Source organism: Sebastes umbrosus, chromosome 20, assembly GCF_015220745.1.
Source record: "Sebastes umbrosus isolate fSebUmb1 chromosome 20, fSebUmb1.pri, whole genome shotgun sequence".
NCBI lineage: Eukaryota > Metazoa > Chordata > Actinopteri > Perciformes > Sebastidae > Sebastes > Sebastes umbrosus.
Genome location: NC_051288.1, coordinates 4,596,086 through 4,622,590, shown reverse-complemented (window position 1 = coordinate 4,622,590; position 26,505 = coordinate 4,596,086). Strand labels below are relative to the sequence as shown.

At 40.8% G+C, this 26,505-nt stretch overlaps 2 protein-coding genes and 1 long non-coding RNA gene across 3 annotated transcripts; 2 read left to right on the top strand and 1 right to left on the bottom strand.

Moving 5' to 3' along the window:
- Positions 1-7,125: 7,125 nt before the first annotated feature.
- LOC119479572 (solute carrier family 2, facilitated glucose transporter member 11-like) lies at positions 7,126-12,278 on the bottom strand. The gene is made up of 3 exons (XM_037755337.1): positions 10,520-12,278; positions 7,467-7,605; positions 7,126-7,353 (listed from the first exon to the last, which is right to left on the bottom strand). The coding sequence occupies exons 1-3, from the start codon at positions 12,066-12,068 to the stop codon at positions 7,350-7,352; spliced, it is 1,692 nt and encodes a 563-aa protein (XP_037611265.1). The 5' UTR covers positions 12,069-12,278; the 3' UTR covers positions 7,126-7,349.
- Positions 12,279-12,492: 214 nt separating this feature from the next.
- On the top strand, positions 12,493-18,989 carry LOC119479573 (RNA-binding protein with serine-rich domain 1-like). Its single transcript, XM_037755338.1, has 7 exons — positions 12,493-12,628; positions 14,309-14,455; positions 14,724-14,900; positions 15,082-15,184; positions 17,149-17,302; positions 17,474-17,615; positions 18,073-18,989. Coding segments are annotated over exons 1-7 (825 nt in total). The 5' UTR covers positions 12,493-12,626; the 3' UTR covers positions 18,173-18,989.
- A 3,014-nt stretch (positions 18,990-22,003) lies between these two features.
- On the top strand, positions 22,004-26,097 carry LOC119479089. Its single transcript, XR_005204604.1, has 4 exons — positions 22,004-22,180; positions 23,852-24,008; positions 25,328-25,409; positions 25,926-26,097. It is a non-coding gene; the product is annotated as an uncharacterized LOC119479089 (long non-coding RNA).
- Positions 26,098-26,505: the final 408 nt, after the last annotated feature.

Sequence of the window (26,505 nt, the reverse complement as noted above, 5' to 3'; positions counted from 1 at the left end):
CAGAGGTCAAGGGACCCCTTTGAAAGTAATTTTGGAGCGTTATTTATCAACAAGCCAGTATGACATGGTACCAATGGATTCTTTAGGTTTTCTAGTTTCATATGATACCAGTATCTTCACTCCAGCTTTAAAACTGAGCCTGCTACAACCTAAAAATCACAATTTTTAATAGTGCATTAAAGAAATTAGTGGCGTTAAAATTAATTTGCGTTAACGGGTTATTATCGCGTTAACTTTGACAGCCCTTAAAAATATTGATTAGAGCATCTTTAAAACACAGATTGACTTCAATCATCTCATTTCACTCTTGGGACAGAAAGCAAATAAACTAATAAATATACTTGACAAAATTCTTTCTCATGGTGGATTTTTCCTTTAAACCATGAATTAAAATGCATTAGTATGTTCTTTATAAATCATTCTAGAAAGGAAACGGCACCGCCAGACCATCATGTGGCACTAAATCTCAGCGAATCCAGGATAATCCAGTACCAATTAAAGTGATAACATACTAGTGGAAATTGCTCTACAATAAAAGTGTAATGAACTTGAACATTATATATGAGTTGGACAACACCTATTGAACCATGTCCAGTTTTTAATAAAAAGGCTGATGGCCCGCTGTGCTTTTTGTTCTCAGCTGTTAAATAAATAACATGCAGAAACGTGTGTCTCTCCCCGTTTCCTCCTTCCTAAGACAAAAGGTCAAACTGTAATAAGTTTCTCCATGCTATCTGCTCATATCGGAGGTATACAGGCCAGCCTGTGTTGCAGACAATGGTGATGATGGTGATGAGGCTCTCTGGCAAGTCCACTGTGACCCACTCTCTGCTTCATAATAGCATAATCAGCCTGCTTTGTTGCCAAGGGACAATACAGAGACAACAAAGCCTTTATTATAAACATATTCATATACACAACACTCAAGAGGCGGTGAGACAAAAGCATATGATATTGTTTTCTGTCTTTCTGCAGTTTTTTTTTTTTTTTTTTGGTGCCCATGTAATCATGTTACAGCCCACTTTCCCTGGCAACATCCTCTCATGTCTTCATAGAAACTAACAGGAAGTGCAAATTAAAGAGGTAAGGCTCTCAACTCCCCCAGTATTTCTGCACTCCACTTCTGGTTGCCAAAGGAAACCCGCTCTCTTCATCTGATGAGGAAGATGCACAAAAAAAAGAAAGAAGCAGCAGGTTGAAACACGTCCTTTCTCTCGTCTTTTATCAACCACTTCTCCAAGCCCCCCGACTTTCACCTAAAAAAGACCAAAGACACTGGAGCACCACTTGGGACCAGAAGCGTTCGGAGCGGAAAGAAATGAACAGGTGCGCCTCTTTGAACGCGTACGACTAAAATACATTCATAAAAGCTGAATGTGACTCTTTCTTGTAAGATGTATGAAGCTCAGATCAAGCTGTCAGTCAAACATGATACAGTATTGTCTGCCATCTCCAACACTATGACAAAACCATTCATCCATTTAAAAAAAATGGTAGCCTATAGGCCAATGTCCTATTTAACCCTCTGAGATCACACCGGCTTTACTGTCTTTCAGAGACTGTAGCAGCTTCAGTTTTAGAGCTAGAGTGAAGGTACTAATATCATATGAAACTAGAAAACCTAAGGGATCCATTTGTACCATGTCATACTAGCTGGCATGGCCATGGCCACCTCTGACCTCAAGATATGTGACTGAAAATGGGTTCTATGGGTACCCACGAGTCTTCCCTTTACAGACATGCCCACTTTATGATAATCACATGCAGTTTTTTGCCTGCAGTATAACTGTGTTATTTTTCGCCGTTTCTAAAAATGGTGTTGTAACCAAGTCTAAATATGCCTCTAACAATAACTAAAAAAAAATAAATCTCAAGGTCTGGGATTACCACAGTAAATCTTAAAGTGATATCCTGGTTCGAGGATAAAGACAATGTATTTACACTGAATATTTAATTGGTCTTTGGCTGTAGATAATGATTGACTTCACTCAGAGAAATAATACACAGACACACAATCATTCTTTTTCTGTAACAATATTATTGAAAATTTCCACAATCAACCCCCAACATTAACCCAGAATGAAAAATAATAACAAATGAATAAAAAAATTAAAATAAAAAATCTAGCCAGAAAATGTTGAAGTTTTGCTGCAGCTTTAGTCTCTTCATTTAGTTGTGCACAACTACAGTCCTTATTTTAGATTAGTCCAAAAGTCATTTTAGAGGTGGTCTTCCCAATCCCAAATGATGGAAAGATCTTACTGGTGTAATGTAGGAATGAAAGCCAAGTCCTTCTCAGGCCTGGAGTCCAGAATCCAGATCTGCAATCCAGCAGCCACGCTCGCTCCTGGCTTTAGGAATCTATGTAGAGTGGAACGGCTCCTCTCCTCCTTCACACCACGACACCTCTCTCAATGTCCGGGCTATTTCAACAGAATATAGTTTTCAGACACCACGTTGTAATATCCCCAGCTCTGGATCTTATGTTCCTTTTCTTACAGAGAGCTAACTTATCGTCTTCTCCCTCTACAGCATGCATCGAAAAGAAAACACACCGCGCACTGTGGCTTAGCCTGGTCTATCTGTGTCTGATTAGGCAGTGAGATAGAAAACTCATAAATCAATTCAACACTTTTCTTCCAAACTTAAATTCAAGTGAGCTTGTAAAATTAAACTACATGTCACATTATGATAATTATGATTATGATGATAATGTTGATGAAGATTTTGAGTGGGTTACATCGTGTTTGAATATTTCTGCATACTGGGGTCCCTAAACAGTCTTTGCATTACATAAATAAGGGTATCACTGTAAAGCTGAGACTCTTAAGGATCCAATGAGCCCAACTGTATTCATGTGTGATGACGTTAGTCCCCATAGTAGCCATTTCATTGTATTGAGACCATTTTTTTTAAATCTTCACCTCACTGTATAAAATGACCTGTGGTGACCTCTAGGATAATCACAGCCTCATGAAACCTTACAACCACAAACTAGAGACCTAGAGCATTCAGAGGATGGATGGCTTTCCTAGCTAGATTGACAATAAGAGGGTTTCTAAGCCGTTTCCAGAACAGAAGTGCTCGCCATCTAATGGCAAACAAAATTCTGCAATTCTTGCAGAAATCTCCAAATGTCAAAAGTTTTTGATACCAAATCACAGCATGGCTTTTTCTATGGTGTTCCTCGAGGTCTTGGTGTCTTAATGTGGTATTTTGGAGGGATTATTGATAATTTTTTATCAATTCTCGATTGGTAAAAAATGGTTAAATTTAGCACCAAATCTGTGTAACAAATGGTATCAACCCAAAAATGTTTGCAACAACTTATGAGACATAATAGAGCATGGGGATGGCCATCATATACTTCTATCATCATGTTCTAAACCTTTATACATTCTCACAATATATTTTAATTAATTAATTAATTAATCGTCTGCAGTCATTGCGAGCTATGGAGCAGAGCGATTCGGCCTGGAGAAGGAGAAGACCGGCAAGGCACCTTTACATCATGAATCGAAGAGCAGGAAAGATCCATCAGCTGCGACAAGAACCGCAGAGTACAAGAGCGCAGAGGAGGAGGAGAAACCACCACTTGCTGAGCTCCATAACATCCTCAGGAGGAAGCTCATGACCCAGCGGAGGGGCAGAGTGGCATAGGAGACGGGGCAGAGAGAGAGAGCCAGGAAGCGAGCTGCTTTTATAGCTAACCCCTTTGGTTTCACGAAGGAGTTGCTTGGCAGCAAGCGCAGTGGACTCTTCACATGCACTGAGGAGGAAGTAGATCAATTTCTCCACGCCACCATGCATGATCCCATGAGATACCAGGACTTGGGACACCAAAGAACCCCCTGCTTGACCAACCAGCCCCAGAAGTCAACTTTGACATGTGGGAAACAAGCCTGAAAGAGATGCAGGAGGTTGTGAAAGCAGCCAGAGCCAGCTCAGCCTCCTGGACCAAGCAGAGTACCTTACAAGGTCTACAAACGCTGTCCAGAGCTACTCCAACTTCTCTGGAAGCTCCTGCGAACAATTTGGCGCAGAGGGATCATGGCCAAGCAGTTGAAGTATGCTGAAGGGGTGTGGATTCCCAAGGAAAGGAACTCCACAGACAATTGAGCAGTTTAGATATCTATGTACATGCAGCATCAGCCTCACGTATCCAGCCGGAGAGCAGACGGTCCGCCAGGCAAATTATCACGGGAGTAAAGTAAAAAACAAAACAGAAATTTAACTAACGTTAGTCTAAAGTAGTTTTAAAATGTTTTTCCATATGTTTTCATGTATGAAAAGACCCCAAATGACCACTGTAGGTGGACTACTTAATTACTATGAGCAGATTATTTAACAGCGTTTGTAGAGGAATGATTCTGTCCCAAGCTGTTTGATCACTATCAGCTGTTTGATCACTATCAACTGTTTGATCATTATCAGCCGTTTGATCACTATCAACTGTTTGATCATTATCAGCTGTTTGATCACTATCAACTGTTTGATCATTATCAGCTGTTTGATCACTATCAGCTGTTTGATCACTATCAGCGGTTGATCTCTGTATTATTGCTCTACTGTTTATACTGAAAATGAGGACAGAAGCAGCAGTTTAAATCACGGTTCATTTAATTTGAATAGAAGTTGGTTTATTATATTTTGTGTTAAATATTTCACTGCCTTGTATCTTGAGAACTGAATCAGCAGGTCCTGAAGTTGCACTTTTTATTATTTTCAAATAAAAGGTATATGTATTTCCCATTAATTGTTGTTTACTTGTTTATATCCATAATTCATTTATCCCTGATTCCCTTACTAGAAAAACTCTGCATTGTCCAGTATCAGCTATTTATTTCACAGTCACACTGACTGAATTTTTGGCAAAAAAAGTTACCGTATCGATTTCAAATCATTGAATCGTATCATAACCTATCGCTCTAGATGAGCCAAATATCGTCCTTGAATCGTATCGGAACCATGGAAATCGTATCGTATTGTTGTAAAAACGTATCGTTACACCCCTAGAATGTAAACTTAAAGGTCCCATATTGTAAAAAGTGAGATTTTCATTCTTTCATATTATAAAGCAGGTTTAAGTGATATATAAATACTGTGAAAGTATCAAAATGCTCAATCCACAGATAAATACACACAGCCCGTATTCAGAAACTGTGCATTTGAAACAAGCCATCAAGATTTCTGTCCATTTGTGATGTCACAAATATTTAGACAATTTCACAGTTTTAAATGTAAACATTCTAAATGTGTCCCTGTTTATTTCCTGTTGCAGTGTATGTGAATGACATCAGCTGACAGGAAGTAAACATGGACCCAAGCTGTTTCCTAGCAACACAGTTATGTTGCCAAAAAAGGGAAAAAGTCCAGAGGGCTCGGAAGTTCAAATCAGTGTGATGAAGGTGCCATTTGGTGGGTTACACAAAGGATAAAAAGGGGGAGTCCAAGGCACTCTTCTAGAAAAAAAGAGTGCCTTGGACTCCCCCCTTTTTTGAACAGTTATGTTGCCATTCCAATGAAATGTGCTAAAACGGAGTGTTTCTGATAGAGGGTGAATACAGGTATATTCAGACAGACAGTATGAGGAAAATAATGTGTTGTTTGAACATTACAGCATGTAAACATGTTATAGTAGAAACCCAAAATACAAGTATGAACCTGAAGATGAGCATGATATGTCCCCTTTAAAGAACAGCCGTTACTGTGAACCTCTGCACATGAGGCAGATAGAATGGAACTGTTTCCAGAATTTTTATGTTTGATGTAATATTTTAGTCGATATAAGAATTGAAAATTCATCCATTTATTCATTTGGGAAAAAATCCATATTCATAAGAACAAATTGTAAGGAACCAAATTTCCTGCACTTTATTAATGAATTGGAACAATATACTGTAGCTGTTGTAGCTGAAAGATCCGGACCATTTTTACTGCCATTTCCACATCACCTTATATTATCTTGAATAGGTAAACCAGCCAATTTGAAGATCACAACTTTGATTAATGCGTGTTATTGAAAACACATACACATGTTAAAGCAGCAGTGGGTAGAAAGTGAGCAAATATGATTAAAAAAAGGTATTTTTATAAAACGGTCACTATATCCTGACAGTAGTGCATGAAACAGGTAATCTGAAAAAAAAATGTGCCTCTGTGTCCTCCGGTGCTCCTAATGGCATCTGCAAGATTTCACAGACCGGAGGAAAACAACCAATCAGAGCCGAGCTGGAGCCTTGCCATCTCTGAGCAACTGTCAATCACTATGAACTCTGATCAAACGGTCAAACTAGGTAGCACTGATCAAATATGAATCAATATTCTGTTACTATAATGTTTATTTCTCTCCTCAAATGTTTTCAGAAACATCTTGTACTGTTTAGCTGTAAAATGAGAAAGTTTGTGCCGCACTCCACCACTGGGCTCAGAGGTTTCCCATTCTCAAAGAAATGGAGATTGGAGAGAGAGCGTAGGTAATAAATGTCATGCTGGATCTCCCCCCCCGGTTAGAACGGTGAGTCATTGTTTTCACTGTATGTGAAACCTGTCCTTAGATGACATCCACTTATTGCATCTCTGGAGTGTAACATTGACCGGTTTTGCAGGTATAGAGAATCTCTTTTGACGCCTTTATCTCAAAATCTTTCCGCAACTTCAACAGGAGCACTATTTTTGGCTGTTTGCTTTACCAGAAACAACTAATGGATTTTGGAGGCCGAATTGAAGGCTGGCGAGAGCAGAAATATTCGGTTTTGCTGTTGCAATTGCAGCAGAAACGCTTTTTGCTCGGATTCCTAGTGTTTTTACATCAATTCTGACTCACAAAACCTATACCTGTGTCGGGCACACACTTGAATATAAATCCCATTTTTCAATCATATATCAAAACAGCTAGGAGACGTTGCTCAATTATGCTTAAATGATGCAATAGAGTCCAATGAACTTGCCTCCAACCCCATAAATAAATAGCATCACTCATACGGTTTTAATGGGAGTGGGAAGGATTAAAGTGCAGAGGAGCGAAGGGAACCAAAGTAATGTGATTAAATGTAATTAAGAAAGCAGTTGGCTCAGACAGGCGTAATCAGTCAATCTAACAGAATCACAAAGAAGACGACGGTGTAGGTCAGCACTTTGATTTTTTCTTTTATTGTTGTACATTTCTCATTCAATAAATACCATTGAATAAATAATTTGAATGTGCAAAATATAGATTCCTACAAAATAAAGCCTGAGGATCATACACAGTCCTTATCATCATCGAGGATTGTCATGCTTTGAAAAGACAGCGTCATACAATAACAATATTTCATTCAGCATCTTCGACGTGCTACAGCAGCGGGTTGTTACCTGAAATACAGCAAGAAAAGTTTTCAGGGAATAAGAGAGGGGTGATTTGGATTACTAGCACCTTGAATATATAATAATAAATATATGCTGCATCTTGAATCAATCTAACTTACTTATTTAAGTTACGGGAGAGGTCGTGACAGATGGTCAACAGGAGGCTTGCAGGGTTTGTGAGCTGACAGATGTTGGATTTAAAAGTGTCATCTTCGCTTGGTGTTACAGCTGTGGGTCGTTTTGATATTAAACAGCTTCCTATTTGAGTAGAGAGAGGAGAACAAGCAAAGACGGATAACAGTGGCGACATCTACTGGCTGCTTGGCAGCGCTGCATTCATATTATAGGGCTGCCCCCCTCTTAATCCATCAGTCGTTTTTCTCTTAGTCGATGAAGATTTCCTTCGTAAGTAGTTGTTTTTAAGCTTTTTTCATGCTGAATGACTCATTTCCAAGAGCACATCTCTGGTAAACACAAGATTTAAAGTGGTGCTTTTCTGTGAATCTTTGTGGAGAAACTCAGTTTTACAGATCTGTCGATGAAATCGACGAATCGATTAGTTGGCAAAATCGTATGAGTGTTAGTCGACTAAGAATTTCTTTGGTTGAGGACAGCCCTTATTCATAATTTCATTGCACACAGAAAACATTTCAAGAGTAGTAAATGGAACCATTCTGTTAGTAGCACTAATACAATACCTAGGGTGGGAGTCCAACTAACATGCATACAGTCCATTTGATGCATAAATAATTAAAAAAAAAAACTTACAGTTACAATAAATTACAATAAATTACAATAAATTACAAAGGCTTGTAGTCCTGTGAAATTAACTGAATAGAACATATCACTAAACCTGCCAGAGTTTTGAGAGGCAATATTCCCACTTTGAGTCACTGAACGGTAAAATGAAACAAGCATGGATCACTGGAGTGAATAGACGCGTCAACAAAACAGAGTATATCATCAGATTACACAATAAACAAGCACTGTTATCTACCCAGTGCAGACGTGTTGAGTGAGTGGCTAATCCTTTAATACACACAATTCAAATCATCACCCACTCGACAGCAAACACCTCTATTATTGCCAAGAGTGCTGCTGATTGACTGCTTCACTGATGCTGGAACCACACAGTGCTTCCATAAAGTGTTATCTTGGATTTCACAAAGGTACCATAATTCAAAATGTTGATCAAAACTATGGTATAAAGTCATGTTTATGTTTATGAGGGAGAGGAAAAAGAATAGCAAAGAAAAGAAGTTGATTGGGGTATTATGAAGAGTGAATTTTTTTTTTTGGGAATGTTTCTCTTCAATTCATAATGTTCATCACGCTGCTTTTGCTTTCTGATTTACGCGGGGGTGTACTGAATGAAAGGGGGATGGGACCGATTTAAAGAGGACCTATTATGCTCATTTTCAGGTGCATACTTGTGTTTTAGGTTTCTACTAGAACATGTTTACATGCTTTAATGTAAAAAAATAAGCTTTATTTTTCTATTACTAGCTGTGCTCCAGCACCTCTTTTCACCCTCCAGCTGGGACCACAAATGTGTTACTTGGTGACATCACTACATTACGGAACATAAGGCAGATTATGTTTGGCGTGGACTTTGGGCTTTGTAACTTTGCACACCTTTTACATGCACAAAAAAACGATATAACACACTAGAGCTGTCAAAATTAACTCAAATTTTTAACGCCACTAATTTCTTCAACTCATTAACACAACTTGTGATTCTTAGGTTGTAGCTCAGTTTTAAAGCTGGAATACTGGTGTGAAACTATAAAACCTGATGAATCTATTGGTAACAACCAGGTCGTACTAGCTTGTCGCGAAGGATTCCAAATAACGCTCCAAACTTGCGCTAAATTTTGGCGGGGAAAAATTGCACGGATATTTTCAAAGAGGTCCCTTGACCTCTGACCTCCAGATATGTGAATGAAAATGGGTTCTATGGGTACCCACGAGTCTCCCCTTTACAGACATGCCCACTTTATGACAATCACATGCAGTTTGGGGCAAGTCATAGTCAAGTCAGCACACTGACACACTGACAGCTGTTGTTACCTGTTTGCCAAGTTATGATTTGAGCATATTTTGTATGCTAAATGCAGTACCTGTGAGGGTTTCTGGACAATATTTGTCATTGTTTTGTGTTGTTAATTGATTTCCAATAATAAATACATACATACATTTGTATAAAGCAAGCATATTTGTCCACTACGAGTATTAAATACTTGACAAATCTCCCTTTAAGGTACATTTTGAACAGATAAAAAACGTGTGATTAATTTGTGATTAATTGTGATTAATATTGATTGATGAAAAGCACAAAAGCATAATAGGTCCTCTTTAAAAAAATCCAGTATTTTACTTTCACTAGAGATTCAGTGGACATTTATACAGTATATGCTACTCTTGGTAAGGCAGTTATTCAGCTTACAGTTACACTACAATGCTACGAAAGAGCCTTCTTGTAGAGAAAAGATCATCGTGTCATCTATTAACAGAGAAGTCTACGAAAGAGCATCATGTGTTCTTTTAAATCGCAAGTTAACGCTCGCTTGAGTAAGTTCAACACGTTCTAATACTTTCTAGTGAGGTCGATCATGAAACCAGAATTAAATTAAATAGTCAGTCATTACACAGAGATCGTCTTTCATAAATAGGACACTTATGATTTCACCTATGGAGTAATCTATCCAACACTGACTACGTTTACATGCACACAATATTCCAGTTTTTGCCCTTATTCCGAAATAGACAATATTCCTACTAAGTTGTTTGGCTAATGAAAATGAATATTCCACTAATATTCCCGTTAACATGCAGCTGTGCATACTCTGATTAAAGTAACCGCTGGAGGACTTGTTGGACATTGCGAGCACAGCCTCCCTCTTTCATTCCTCCAACCATGCGGAATAAGGCCTAATTAAGAATATCCAAACAGGATATGCTGTTTACTTGACACGTATCACATCGTCATATTCAGAATAATAGTGGAATATTCATGTGCATGTAAACGTAGTCGGTGAAAGTGCATAAAGAGGCCACAAAGGCACTGTTTCATTTTTACTATTACTAGAGGATGTCAAATTTCAGTCCCGATTCTTATGGTCAGGTTCAGGGTCAGTTTCTTGAGTAAGGGTGGTGAAGGAGCAGGCTTTACCCAGATGGTAGTCCTTCCTAATGGGCTCATCCATCTGCACATCTGACCTCTCCTTCTTCACGCCGTTCTTCCTATCGAACTCCGCCGTGATCTCCGCCAGCGTCTTGCCCTTAGTCTCCGGTAAGGTGAGCCCCAAAAACACCGCAGACACCACGCACACCGCCGAGAACGGCAGGAAGCAGAAATTCCCCAGGCTTTTGACGATGAAGGGGAACAGCATCCCCACCGAGAATAGGCTGATCCACATGAACGAGCCGGCCACCATGTACGCCGCCGGCCGAGCCGCCTGGTCGAAGATCTCAGTCGGTAGGATCCCCGTCACCCCTGCGGGACCCAAGCCGAAGCTGAGGATGTAGGCGAACACGCACGCCATGCTGAGGTAGGCCATCCAGGCCACCCCGCGGCTCTGGAGGGTAAGAGCTACAGTGAAGACCACGGACCAGCAAGACATTAGACTGTACCCTCCCACGAGAAGGTACCTGCGGCCAACGCGTTCAATCAGCAGATTACTCAGTATGGACGCGGTCAGCTCAGACGCCCCCGTGCCTATGGTGACATATTGGATCTGCTGCGGGGGGATCCCTGCCGCGAGAAAGATGTAATACGCGTAGAAGTAGATGGAGTCATTGCCGCAGAGCATCATGGCACTGCTGGCACCCATGACCGTTCGGAGCTGGGATCGCAGGTCGCGATCCTTGAACAAGGACCAGGGCGTCTTGGCATTAGTTGTGGATCCCGAAATCAAGGCTGCGGATTTTTGCTGCTCCTGCTCCTGAAGCATCTCCTCCATCTCCGAGGCAGGAGCCTCCCCACCGCGGAGTCTCCTGAGGGCCTGGAGGCACGCTTCCCTGTCCCCCCGGTCGATGAGGAGGTACCTGGGGCTCTCTGGGAACCACGGTAGGGTGAGGAGCTGGATCAACGCGGGCAAAGCGTTACTAGCCAGCAAGTAGTGCCAATGGGGCTCTGCGCCCATGATCTCGGTGATTCCCACAACCTGACCCAAGAAGATCCCGAATGCGGTGAAGACAGCGGAGGAAAAGGCCACGGCACCCCGGAGGTGTGTGGGGGCGCTTTCCCCAAAGTACATTGGCTGGACGTTCATACTGACGCCTGAGTTCATCCCCACCAGGAAGCGAGCGAGGATGATCATCTCGAAGGATCTCGCCACCCTGCACAACAGCACGAGTACAGCACCCACAAACAGGAAGGAGTTGTTCAGGAGCAGTGAGTTCTTCCTGCCAAAGTGGACTGCCAGGGGCCCCGCTAGCAGGGCTCCCAGCAGACCCCCCAATGAGAAGACGGACACGATGAGAGTCCACATCAGGGTCACCTGAGGACTCTCCAACCCAACGCCCCAGCGCTCCACGTAGGTGTCATTGATGAAGCTCTGGATGTAGGTGGTGGGAGAGTTGATGATGGAGATGTTGTAGCCATACTGGAAGGTGCCTCCGATGGCGGCAGAGCACACGGTCAAGGCCAGCGTGCAGTCGCCGCCCCCGCCGGAGGGTTTGCTGCTGGTCTCCTCCACTGGCTCTACCGAGGAGCTCATCTGAAGCCTGGCTGTCCCAGAGGAGAAGCAGACGTGTGTGTCCCTCCCTCCGTGTCATTTAAATCCAAAGCACTCCCGTTAGCTCATATATACCGTGAGCTTAATAGATAACTTTCTTGTTTAATAACATATGACACATGGAAAGCATCCGTGGTGTTCTGTAACTAAGCTAACGGTCGGAAACGGACATTCTCGTCTGAAAGCCGGTTGATAATGTGTGTATTTATTTTACCTTCATTTAACCTGTCAGGCAGTTGCTTGCCAATCGCCCCGGCAGCAACACGCCAGCAAATTGCACCACCAAGCCAATAGGAAAAGTTCAAATTATAATTTTAGAGCATATATTTGCGTTGACTATCACTATCATTAGTAGACATAAAAATGTATATATAATTCGCCAAAATAGACAAAAACATATCCTGACAACCCAAATTGAGGGCATTATGTACCCGCCTTTCTCTGCCTGTGTTTTGATTGGTTTACAGCTTCCTCAAACATTACGTCATCTCCGTGCGACTACTAGTGTCGCGGGTAGCTGGAAAAGCTGTGGGTAAAGCGATGTAAGTAACCGTAAACGCAGCCAGCGTTGCTTACTTCAATTAAAATGTTCATGCATGGCCAATAAATAGCAACGCAGTAACGTCAAAGTCGTACTAAGTTCAGTATTTTGTTTTTTTAATACGTGCATTTGAATCTGAGCGCGACACAACAAGTCAATATTAGCTCACATGCTAATGCTAACATGGTTCTGAGCTGATCTCCGTTAACGGGTTATTCCGCTGTTTATTCCAGCAGGGGACTCTAGAGCAACCACTTGAAGAACATCTACAGCCATTTGTGTCTTTTCAGTATAAAGTGATGTATTTGCGTTTCATCTCCCTTATTGAGTCGTTTCTGGGACATTGAATGAGTAAACTGAGCATTCAAGTAGCTCAGTTATTATTATTATTATTATTATTATTATTATTATTATTAAGGAGGCATTTTATTTTATATAATTATGTGGCGGTACTGCAGAAGTCTGAAAACCAGTTCCCATCCACAGTAATACAAAATAAAATGCCTCCTTAATAATAATAATAATAATAATAATAATAATAATTAACAAATGCCTCTACAATAATAAACAATTAAGGAAACTGAAATATTGTTTTTCCTTTTACCGTCCTTTAAAGATTCCCCAAATGAAATAGATTAAAATAAATGGGTATAAAGGGTTTCATTGAAAATGCCAGCACTGACTGAGTGTGGTGCACATTATTAGAATATTTGAGTTTTCAGTTGCAATGGAAACTGAAATTAATTAGCATACGTACTTAAATGCCTTGAATGTCAACTGATTTCTCACTTTATATCTGTTTTTATTTTTTTCTCCAAATTAAACCCATGTTTGTATGTTTAGCAGAAGAAGAAAGGCACTTTCTTTTCAATTGTTTCACTCTGTTATATTTTCACATTACATGGTACACACAGCCCCGAAATACACACACATGCACAAACGGGACCTATATACAGGCATTGTATTAATGGAGAGATGTCAGAGCGAAGGGGCTGCCCCCTTCCAGGTGACCTTCCAGGTTTGGTGCCTTGCTCAAGGGCAGCTTAGAGGCAAACTGGCATCTCTCCAGAAACCAGTTCACACTCAGTACTTGGTCCATGTGGGGATTTGAACCAGCGGCCCTATGGACTGAGCTACTGCTGCCCCTTAAGCACAAATGTAAACAATCTAACATTTCATTGCTCATTGTTTCAAAAGTGTAGATATTTTTACATTATTACTGCCGTACACGAATACCTCTGCGTTTAAATCTGAGATAGTAACTTGTAAGATTAATATGGATGCACCGATCTGACTTTTTCAGTCCCGATGACGATACCTGGGCTTAGGATATCAGCCGATACTGAGTACCGATCCGATGCTAGTGTATAAATAATAAGTTTAAAATTCCAGTATATAATGTATATAGTATATAAACATAGAATTGAACTGAATAGATCGGCCCCATTGTCATCAATATCTGAGCCACTTATTTGAGTCAGTATCGGCCCGATATCTGATCCAGTATCTTTATTGGTGCATACCTACTTCTAATTAACAGTCAGTTTGGGAGTTTTGATGTTGCTGTTTGCAAACACCAGATACATTAGATGCCCACTCAAAATGTTAGATTTCACGTCTGCTCGGTGTTGTCCACTGCCTTTAAATCCTGACTTTTGTTTACTTTTTTCTCCTCCAACAGGGCGCCATCCCCAACAAAGAGGAAAGAGGATGACAAGAGTAAACCTCGAGGAAAGGAGAAGTCAGGAGCCACGAAAGAAGGAGCTGACAAAGACCGGGGCCGAGACAAGAACCGCACGCGGCGCAGTGCTTCCAGTGGGAGCAGCAGGTTAGAGTCTCTTCTCATAGAATAACACTGCATGCTGAACTCTCATTTTTCCATATCAATTCATTTTTCATAGGATGAAAAGGAAATCATTGTCTCTTTGTCAATATCTAGCTGCTCTGTATTGTGTTTTGTGCTCTGACTTTGACACAAGGTCACAGTAGTGTTTATCCTTTTTATTTACGTTGGACGGTGGAAGATAAACAGTTCAAGTTCACGCCACAAACTGGTTCATCCACTTCTTCCCATCCTAAAACCTGCTGTTGTTTAGGTCGAGCTCCAGCTCCAGCAGCAGCTCGGGCTCCAGCTCAGGCTCCTCCAGCGGCTCCAGCTCCTCCGCCTCCAGCCACTCGGGCTCCTCCAGTTCCCGCTCCTCTTCGTCGTCCTCCTCCTCCTCACCGAGCCCCAGCCGCCAGCGCCACAACAACAGACGACGCTCCCGCTCAAAGTACAGAATTAGTCACTACGTTTGTTCTAATGTATAACTGAGGAATGTATAAATGTCTCACACTGCAGTTAGGGAACACTAGTAATGTTGCTGGAACGAAAATGAATTAAAACATGACGTTCTGGGTGAGAGCAGCTCATTAATGACTACAATATTAACCGAAATGTAAATGTCACTCAAGGTCAAAGTCAGCAAAGAAGGATGACCGGGACCGACGGCGTAGGAGCCCCACGCCCAAACCCACCAAGGTCTACCTGGGCCGGCTGACAAGAAATGTTATCAAGGTGAATGCTTTACTACACTGCTGACCTTGAGGCATATCTCTATGAGCGAGAGGCTGCAGCTGTTTTGTGATGCTTCACTGACTAAATGTTGTTTGGGAATCAGATAAACGTAGTGCAGGTTTTGCTGCTTTTACCAGAGCATTTGAAAATGACGACACACCACCAGTAACCAGGCAGTCCAGCATAAAACAAACTTGAAGAATCAGTGCCTGTGTTCATATTAGGGGTGAGGGAAAAAAATCAATTCACCTTTGTATCGCTATTTTTATTTTTTACGATTTTGAAATCAATTTTAATGCCAGAAACGATATATTTGCTTCATTTGAGTCGATGCGGAGGTAGAAGGAAGTTACCGCTTTTATTGTTGTAGTCTGAGTAACGTGACGTCATATCCGTTCAGTAGCCGTCAACCAAAACAAACCACAGTCGGCCCCAGCGAGCCAAAACGAGAAAGCAGAACACGGCGGAAGGTCTGCGTGGATACGACCTGCACTCTCACATGTTAAATCCAGCGTGGTAAACACTACACATCCAGTAAAGTAAGGAAACACTTTGGGTTTCACACATTGCCAGGAAAAGCAGAGTTAGACATCACGGCTAAAGCTGCATGCTAACTCTGTCACAGACAGGGAACGCTATCGTATCGTGAGAGTATTGAACCGGGAGATAGGTAAATTGTCCCAGCTCTAGTTTATATAGCATCTTTTTTCTGGTAGAAAAGCAGCCACATGGTGCTGGGGAGCGCTTCATCCCAGCGTTTCATAGAAAAGCGCTCCAAGCACTTTTTTTAATGTTTTTATGACGACAATATCTTGACAACATATCACCAACGTTGTATGATAGACTAGCATCGCCCCTTTTGTTTTTTTTATAATCCATTTGGGCTACTATCTATTTGGTTGACATTGTTTTTTTTCACCATGAGCACCAACCGGAGGATGCGTGCCCTGTATGGATGAGCTTGTCACCGCTCAATCTGACAGCCGTAGAACAAGGAAGACAATCAGTCGGAGATACTTTGCATGGCGATAATAGCACAACACTCACCAGCAACAGTCACTGTCCGCCCAGCTGATCTGCTTCCACAAATGGGCTTTTTGGTCTTTGTTATGGTAATGTCTGTCTGACATATAAAGGTCAAGATAGATAGACGTGGCCAAAACAAGCTCCAGTTGCTACGGTGACATCACCAGTTAACTTTACCAAAGATTTTCAACTAGAAGCGCTGGGAGCGGCGGCACAAAAAAAGGCGGAGGAAAAAAAGACTGGCGCTTTTTCTCTCCTCATTGGGGAACAATTGAAACGCTGACGCTCAAACAAAAACGCTTTATGGACACAGGCCCTAAGATGCTTTCATCGCTTGCAGTGACCTCACTTCTTCATCTTTACTTTAAGTTGATGGGGAAAGTGAGGTTAAATTATTTTGCAGGAGCTGAGTATTTGATTTAGAGTCGTGGAAGGGAGCCAACAGGAAGCAATTAGCGACACAGTATAAGAGAAGGAGAACAGAGGGAATCCATTGTGTGATGTTTGCAGGCTCCATTACCTTGTTTGTACATGAGCATAATTGAATTGCGGGTGTAATTACAAAAGAAAAGTCTGATGAATAGCTCAGCTCTGTTACTTGAGTTATGTAATAATTATTAGTAATTCCCTTCATCTGTTTATAATGAAATGGTTAGGCACGCTTGTAATTATTCTTATCATCCTTAGCAGAATAATTATTTATATTCTATTTGGAAACTTTAGTTAAGAAGAGTTTTCAGATGGGAACATTTTGAAGCTTGGCTTTACAATTTGAAATTTACCTGAACCCGTTCTGATGTGGTATGAATTCCCTTTGTACTCGGGAGCTGAAATGTTTTCTACTTCCAGAGAAAAGAGAGATAAAATGAGGATCCTGTTTACATAAATGTGCCTAGATGTGGCAAATTCCAAAGTGTTCTCTGTCGTGCCTTTTGAAGGAACACATCCAGGAGATCTTCTCCACTTACGGCAAGATCAAGATGATCGACTTGCCCATGAACCGCATCCACCCACACCTGTCCAAAGGCTACGCCTACGTGGAGTTTGAGACACCCGAGGAGGCAGAGAAGGCGCTGAAACACATGGACGGAGGTAGGAGGATGCGGAGGAGCGAAAGTGGATAGATTACGGTGTAGATGAGACTGGAGGCTGCACACTGTTTGTTTGTTTGTGGCACAATGTCTCAAATTACTCCGTTTTAATTCTGTTAAAATGCCAAAACCTTCAATATTCTTGCCTTCCCCGGATGTTTTTTTCTCTCAGGTCAGATCGATGGTCAGGAGATCACAGTCACAGCCGTGCTGACTCCCACGGTGCGCCCTCCCCCCCGCAGGCTGTCCCCTCCCCGCAGGATGCCGCCTCCACCACCGATGTGGCGACGCACTCCACCTCGAATGAGGAGAAGGTGAGCAGGATGTGATGAGCCCCGGTGCTGGAAATGATGCAGCAGTGCTTGGTTAGGGGAAACAAATAATGCTGATGATCCCTCAACTGTTACTCTCATAGACCCCTTTCCTGTTGGGCTGAGCGTAGGTGAAGGCAGAATAATTCTCTGAACACGTTAGTTAACGCTGGCTAGCAAGTTTTGTTGGCTTTTTCGATGTGGGACTTTAGCCCACTGTTAATGTTTACCTCCAGTCTTTCCTTTGTTTTGCCTCCAGCTAAGACCGTGACGTAATCATGACGTCGGCTGTAAAAGGGTCAATACAGGCTCTATGCTTACTGTCGGTTGCTATGACATTCAAAATCCATAGGTGTTTCTTTTTTTACTCTTGTTCTTTCCGGCCGTTCTCTGTCTTTCACCGTCACTCTGCCTGTTTTCTCACTCTGTCGTGCTCTCTTTTTCTCTCTCTCCCTCCTAGGTCTCGGTCTCCACGGCGGCGCTCTCCAGTACGTCGCAGATCTCGATCGCCCGGCCGCCGCCGTCACCGGTCACGCTCTAGTTCCAACTCGTCCCGCTAGTGAAAATGAAAACTCCTCCCCTCTGGATCCACTCCTCTGCTGTGTCCTCAGTGTGACCAAAACATTACGGTTAATCATAAGCCATTTAAGTGATGAGAGCGTGTACACTCAAGTCATTACTGTGCTCCCCGAGTAAATTATCTTGGGAAAACAGGTGAACAGAAACAGACTTGATCGTATCATGACGACCTACCGTCGTATATTGACGTCAAGTCAGCATGGAGCAAATCATCTACTGGGGTCACATGATTGATTGTAGTGTCTGCGTTCTCATCACTGAAACAGAAAGTTAACCAATGACGTTAAAACAGTCTTAAATTAATCCGACAGTCACAATATGGCAACCAGTGTCCTCTGAAACCCATCTGGCAGAGCCCAGATGTTCTCTTTTATATCTGTCCAGTGTAAAAAAATGACTGAATTACAGATTTTAAATGGTGCTACTGGTCATAATTTAGGTTTAAATCAGTATTGTGTTTTAAAACCCACTCCTGTAAACCTCTTCATTTGCGACGGACTCTTGCGGTAAATTACAATTTACAAGGGCAGCTATACAAGTGAAATAGCAGTTAGTATGTGTCAGCTTCAATAGGAATCTGAAAATGACATATAGTCACTATTACATTGTCAGTACATAGAGGTCAGGGGGTCAATTTCTGTTCAGATTTTTTTATGTGTCACACTGTGATCTTCTGATCCAGATACTTTTGTGGTTTTTAGTTTGACTTGTTTCTCCCTTAAATCTTTTTTCATGTAGCTGGCCGAGTGTTATTAAACTTGACAATAAAGTTCATGATTTGATCTGTAAAAAAAAAAACATTTTTGTCTGTCAGTGACTCAAATAGATTAAACCTTTATTAAAGTCAGGATCTACTTCATCCAGTCACAATGAAATCTGGTGAGCAATGAGGGGTGTGTCCCTACGTGTCCAAAGTTCAAGAATATGGGAGCCACTGCCCTAAAGTGTCTTGAAGGTCTTCAGCATCATCAGATTCTCTTTATACCACAACAACAAGGGCATAGCTTTGGTATAGGGACACCACTGGGGCTTGGAGCAATGATTTTAGTGCCTTTTAAACTGGGTGCTTTTTTATGTTGACTGGTCTAAAATTTAGACAGTTTGTCTACACAAAGACAGAACAGTTTCAGAGATGTTGGTAGCTGCAGGCAATCAGGAGACACTCGTAAGCCCCGGTAAAATATTTGAATTTAGTCATGTGTAATCCGTTCCTCAAAACAAATCAAACACGAGTTGCTGTAAACAAACCTACGCCCTTGTACCACAAAAACGGTATTAGTTTTAAAACGACAGCCCTCTGGGTGCTCTTGTGAAAGGCCTCTCCATCTCAAAGTCCTGGGCTGAAATTTCAGTCCCAGTCCTCCCCTGCTCAGGGTACAGTTGTTATATATAAAACAAATTTGTTGGTCTCTTATCTGTCTTTTCAACCTTATAGTTTTATTACTGAGTGACCAAAATAAGTCTGGAGAACACACTCTTACTTTGACATTTACAGCTGAAAGAAACGTGGCAAGGAAAGTGTCTTTATATTCATGTTTTCTTTTCCACACTCTTTTTATGTCTTTTTTTTTTTTTTAAACCTGTCCAAGGACAATACTCTACGTCTAACTATGGGACAGAACATTCGCTGGGTTGGTTTGGCCCAACCAGAAGTGACACGAGAGGGTGGAGCTAAGTACAACCGAACACTGAATAAGACATTTTTAGGCGACCAAAATGTTACAATCAACTTTCACAAAGCTGTGGTAGCGACCTGTCAATCACAAGGTAGCCCCACCCTAAAGCATCCACTGCTTTATGGTCTATTTGACTCTAAATGGGACCATAATTTACTAAATGAACATCATGCTGTATTGAAGAAGACTTGAAACTAGCGATTGAGACCATAAACTCATGTTTACAATGTTTACTGAGGTAATACATTTAGTGAGAAGTAGGCTCATTTTCTCATAGACTTCTATACAATCAGACTTCTTTTTGCAACCAGAGGAGTCGCCCCCTGCTGGCTATTAGAAAGAATGCAAGTTGAAGGCACTTCCACATTAGCTTCACTTTTCAGACCCGGATGTTACCCACTGATTTGACCCAACCTAGTGAGAAAAATGAACTGTATTGCAAGGTTGAATATTTCCCATACACTGGGGAATTTCCTGTCTCATTGCCTTGCTACTCTTATATTCAATAAGAAGAAGAAGAATAAGAACATATTATAAGGGCTGTCAAAGTTAAGGTGACAATAATGTGTTAACGTTATTCATTTCTTTAACGCATTAACGCAACTTGCAAACCAACTTTTTAGGTTGTAGCGGGCTCAGTTTTAAAGCTGAAGTGAAGATACTGGCATCAATTGAAACTAAGAAACCTAATGAATCCATTGGTACCAACCATGTCATACTAACTTGTAAGGAAAGGAGGCTAAATAACACTCCTATCTTACGCTAAATTTTGGTGAGGAAAAAACTGTAATGGCCATTTTCAAAGGGGTCCCTTGACCTCTGACTTCAAGATATGTGAATGTAAATGGGTTCTATGGGTACCCACGAGTCTCCCCTTTACAGACATGCCCACTTTCTGATAATCACATGCAGTTTGGGGCAAGTCATAGTCAAGTCAGCACACTGACACACATCATCACATACTTATATTCTTCTCACACACATATATTCTTGTGTAGGAGAATGTATGTGTGTGTGAGTGCAAGAATGAATTATGTCTTGTACGTCCCCTCATATGTCTGTCTCGCTCTCTCTGTCTGTGTGTGTGTTGCTGTGGGTGTTGCTCCTCCGCTCACTCTCCTGACTCATTGATTGCTGCCAAGCTGATTCACCTGTTCCAAGCTGCACATCACCTGCTCCCCAACGCTGCATCAACCCGCCGCTTCTTAGCCAGATCATTTTCTCAGCTACAGTCATAGTTCACGTCCTATAGGCTGCTTGAATAGTGCAGTCTATTTATTACTCGTGTGTTCATTCTGGTTCCTCTCAAAAGTTTTTTGGCTTATTTGTGACTTGGCTGTGTAAGAACAGAGTGAAAAACATAGAATTTCCCTAAGGGGATCAATGAAGCATATCTTCATCTTCTTCTAGAAATTAACTGAAAGCAGGTACCGTTGATAAATTAAGAGCATATGAAGACTTTAGACCTGTGCACGTCTGACCTCTTGTGGCTAAAATGAGTCTAACATTGTATCACATACAGTGCAAATAAAGGTTTGGTGCAGCATGGGAGAATGATCTGTCCATCTGTGCAGCGTAGGAAACCAGTTGGAATGGACTACTGCTGGTAGTCCCTCCTAAAGTCCTTTCTTCTGTTATGAAGCAACATGTTCTTATTTTTTCATAGAAAGTTTTAAGGTTTTCAAATTTTTCAGAGAATGTATAGATGGAAAAGAAACATCTGGAGGCTCATTACTTTGCCTATATAATTATGGTGTTTTTTTTTGTTTTCACTGGTGAACCACGAAGAGATACTGGATCCAGTTCAAGCTCAGTTCCCAACATTTCAAACAGGACAGTTTCCCAGTATTTTTGTAATTTGGAACAGGACCAAAAACAACGTGGAAGGCTGCCAGTATTTGTTTTGCATTTAGAATTCTTATTTTAATCAATACATTGTATTATTCAAGATGATTTAACCTGGACCAGTGATAAACATGTCAGCTGGTTCAAAGAAAAGAGCAGGTTGGCTCTGCAACTGATAATCCAGATGTTTTGGCCATCGTTCTCAGCAGCTGTACAGCAGCGCCCTGCAAATCCTCTTATGTCATCTCCCTGAGCACACATTCCCTCCACAACAAACACTCCGCCTCTTCATACTGTACACATGATTCAAGACATGTTTGTTCAGTGAGTTTCCTGATTCCTGAATCAGGCTCCGTTATTCACTACCACGTATCTACTATACAGAGTCATACTTTGGACGCAGGATGCATTTTTACATTAGCTTTGAAGTGTGTCTCATAACTCTGTTGCTGATCCTCCCTGAACGAGGTGAGTATGGCTTTGACTACTACTAGAGTTTTGTGTGTGAGTGTGAAATAGCATTTGTATAGGCACAGATTGAATTTAATACAAATGAAAATGTTTCTCACTCCAGATATATCACTTTCATCTATCAACCTTTAGTCATTTTCAACTAATTTAAATGGTGTGGTAGCCTAGATCATATGAAATTATATCATATAAAAAAATTGGATAATATATTTTATTTTCATACAGTGACAATATGTATCTCAGCATTCCCAATACTTTTATCAAATGTTATGTTAAATGTTTCTTTGCAAAATGGAGTGTCCACCAGTAATCAAAAAACTTTGAGGCAAATCAAAAACAGATGCTGGTTCAAGCCCGCAGAAGACTTTGGATAAGACAACAGGAAAAAGGCTTCTCTGATTCTGAGAAATCCTCATGTAGTTGGAGGGAAAACAAGAAAGTTCAGTTACTTAAGAACAGAATGAGATGTTAAAGGAACAGTGTGGAACATTTCGGGGGATCTGTTGGCAGAAATATAATATAATATAACTATGTTTTCAATAGTGTATAATCACCTGAAACTGAGAATAGTTGTGTTTTCATTACCTTAGAATTAGCTTTTCATATCTACTTAGGGAGCGGGGTCCTCTTCACGGAGTCCAGCACCGCCATTTCTCCAGTAGCCCAGAAGGGTCAAACAAAACACTGCACTTTTGTCCTTTTACGTTACCTGAGGGCCAACGTAGTTCTCCAACACACTTGGAAAGAGAGGGGTGAGCGGAGCAGTTTTCAGTTGGTTGCAATCTGCAACCTCACCACTAGATGCCGCTAATCCTACACAATGGTCCTTTAATTTAACTTAAGAGGCAGCGTGATTGCATACAAAGTCATGGAAAGACACAAGTAGACACAACATTCGCCCTCAATGACGTGATTAGATGGAAAGACGATTGAAAATGCTTCAACTTTTACAGGGGAAAAAAAAAACGAATCCCAGGCTAGCTTGCTTGCTGATAGCTAGCTTGCGTGCTGCTAGCCAGCGTGCATGTTGAGCTAGCTAGCTTAGAGTTATTGACTGTGTCCGAAAGCACTCAGTAGCCTACTCACTATGTAGTGCACTATATATGTACAGTAGTTCACCATTTTGTAGTGCTGTCCGAATGTATAGTGAGAATTATTATACCCTATATAGTAGACTCAAAGTATCCCACAATGCATTGTGAAAAGTAGTGGACAACGATGGTCACCTATCGAGCACTCTATACCATCATGCATTGTGCTGGAGGAAAATTGGGAAAACACGCTTATTGCCCCCCCCCCGCATTCACAAGGGCCGTTAGCTCATACCTTTCACAATAAAAGCACTAGATATAGCTGCTGCATCAGATTTGCACTCGTGATGCAAGGCCAAAATTCGCTTCACTTTCTGTCTGAACACTATAGAGCATGGGGATGTAGTGGTGTCAGCAAAAATGCAAAAATATCATGAAAAATGACTTGAACTTTGAAGTAAAATGTGTCAACACATGATAGACACATAGTCAAAAGGGAATAGATTATGAATCTAAGAAGTTGTCATTCCAGCAATACACTTTCCAGATTTAGTGTTCTGTCTGGATTTCAAGAATATTTCCCCTCACACACTAATGTTCCCGATGTTATTCTATATTTGTGTGTGCTGCATTTTAGGGCGTCCTCAGTGTTACCACCCTTGGCCCAGGAGTCCAGGATCTATCCTGCCCCCCTGCTGTATGCGAGTCTCAATGGCCCGCATTGGAGAACCCATTGTTTCCTGCTTTGAACAGAAAGAAACCACTTTTTCTCATTGTAGAATACACGCATTCATGTAAGGAAAATTATTCACTCTAACGCAAGCATCATTTTGTGTCTGTGTTAAGGGGTGTGGTGTGTCTCATGCAAAGCTAATCATGAGCAGATGAACCAGGAATGTGGAGCAGATAGCTTTGGCACAATCACTGTCCGTCCTTATCAGGAAAAATAGCAGCAGCTGTTATTTAAACTGCTTAAAATGACCCATGTTTATGTTTCCCTGATAAGCGGTCGGTGTGTAATGTGAAAGGAGTCTCTTGGAGTGATGAACCCACAGAGAGTTATCGCCTCACTCTGCAGTTCCCTCAGCTTTGCAGAGCTTTTAGCTTCTTTCAGCTCATTGTTTTGCTTTTCTGGTCCACATCACTACCGTTTTTGCTCAGTCTCAGTGCTCTCATTGAACTCGTTTTCCAGCCGCAGCGACTGTTTTCGGAGAAAATATCCAATAAATCTACTGTACACAGACAACATATAACCTGAGCATTTAGCTGAAAAATAATTTGTGGCCAGGAGCAAATACTAAATATTGAATTTAGGGCTGTCAATCGATTAAAATATTGAATCGCGATTAATCGCATAATTGTTCATAGTTATTAATCGCAAATTAATCACACATTTTTTTGTCTGTTCAAAATGTGTCTTTGAGGCGGATTTGTCAAGTATTTAATACTCTTATCAATATGGGAGTGGGCAAATATGCTGCTTTATGCAAATGTATGTATATAGTTATTACTGGAAATCAATTAACAACACAAAACAATGATAAATATTGTCCAGAAACCCTCACAGGTACTGCATTTAGCATAAAAGATATGCTCAAATCATAACATGGCAAACTGCAGCCCAACAGGCAACAACAGCTGTCAGTGTGTCAGTGTGCTGACTTGACTATGACTTGCCCCAAACTGCATGTGATTATCATAAAGTGGGCATGTCTGTAAAGGGGAGACTCGTGGGTACCCATAGAGCCCATTTACATTCACATATCTTGAGGTCAGAGGTCAAGGGACCCCTTTGAAAATGGCCATGACAGTTTTTCCTCATCATAAGGAAGTAAGATAGGAGAGTTATTTGGCCTCCTTTCCTTACAAGTTAGTATGACATGGTTGGTACCAATGGATTCCTCGGGTTTTCTGGTTTCATATGATGTCAGTATCTTCACTCTAGATTTAAAACTGAGCCCGCTACGACCTAAAAATCGCAAGTCAGGTTAATGCGTTAAAGAAATTAGTGGCGTTAAAACAGATGTGTTAATGTGTTGTATTAATGCGTTATTATCGCGTTAACTCTGACAGCCCTAATTGAATTGTTTCTGTCCCCTCTTTGTCTCGACAGTTTTACCACTGCGAACAAAACTCACCTCTGTGTGGATCCAGAAGCCCAGTGGCTCAGTAGAAGATTCCAAAGGTTACAAAAAGTAAGTTTGGAAGATCCACTTTCAGGAAGAAATGTCAAAGCTGAAAGTGTTAAAAAGTAATGAGCAAATCTTGTTCATGATTTTTGTTATTTTTATATTAACTATTAATAACACTTAGTATTATAACAATTATTAAAGGAGAACTACACCCATTTTCAAAATGGTCTAAAACAGTCCAAAAATAGTAGTAAAAATCAACAACTCTCTCCCAAATCCAAAAACTACTGGGATAAAACTCAGATTTGTGATGTCATGGGGTATAAAGTATAGACCTGTCCTAGACCATATGAATAACATGTATGAATTTTGAAAATGGGTGTAGTTCCCCTTTAATTAATAATTTCCTTTTTAAAATATTTTTTTCCCATATTCCATATTCCCAGGATAGCAATACTCTTATTGATGTTGTACATTTACAGAAAATCAAATGTGTCATGAATTTGGGAACTGTGAATTCCTTAAATGTTGCACCTTTAATTTTCTACAGATTAATCAATAGCTTGTATTTCTCCACAGAGAGGGATATGTTGCCACTGAAAGGCCTTCAACAGCCAAAATGACAATGACACATCACGACTTCTGAGCAGAAATCTTCACAGTTGCATGATTCTTCTCTTTAATATCTTAAATTTACAACTTCATTTGTCTATTGTTTCAATCAAGATATTAAATACTGGAGTCATTTTGACCAAGTTTCATACTATACGCAGCCATTGGTACGCAGATATGCATTTACACAAACCTTGAACATCTGTTAAGGATTTTGTTAAATATAATAAAATAAAAAATAAATGTCTAGACTTCTGCTTTAGCAGTATTTTTAACATTTTCACTACATTAAGAGGCATTTTTTTTTTTTTACTGTATCAAGCCTTATAGGATAAGTCTGGTGATATCTTATATTTTTCTTATCTTATTATGAGTAAATCTCATGAACAGGCCAACAGTGAATTGGTCCTAACAAGTATTTTCTATGTAACCAAGATATAGCTTATTCTAAACTGTGTTTTTTATGATGGGCGGGTTAGATAGTCACTCTAAATCACATTTGAGTGGATACTTTATGTAACCACCACCAAGTTCAAGATGAGAAAAC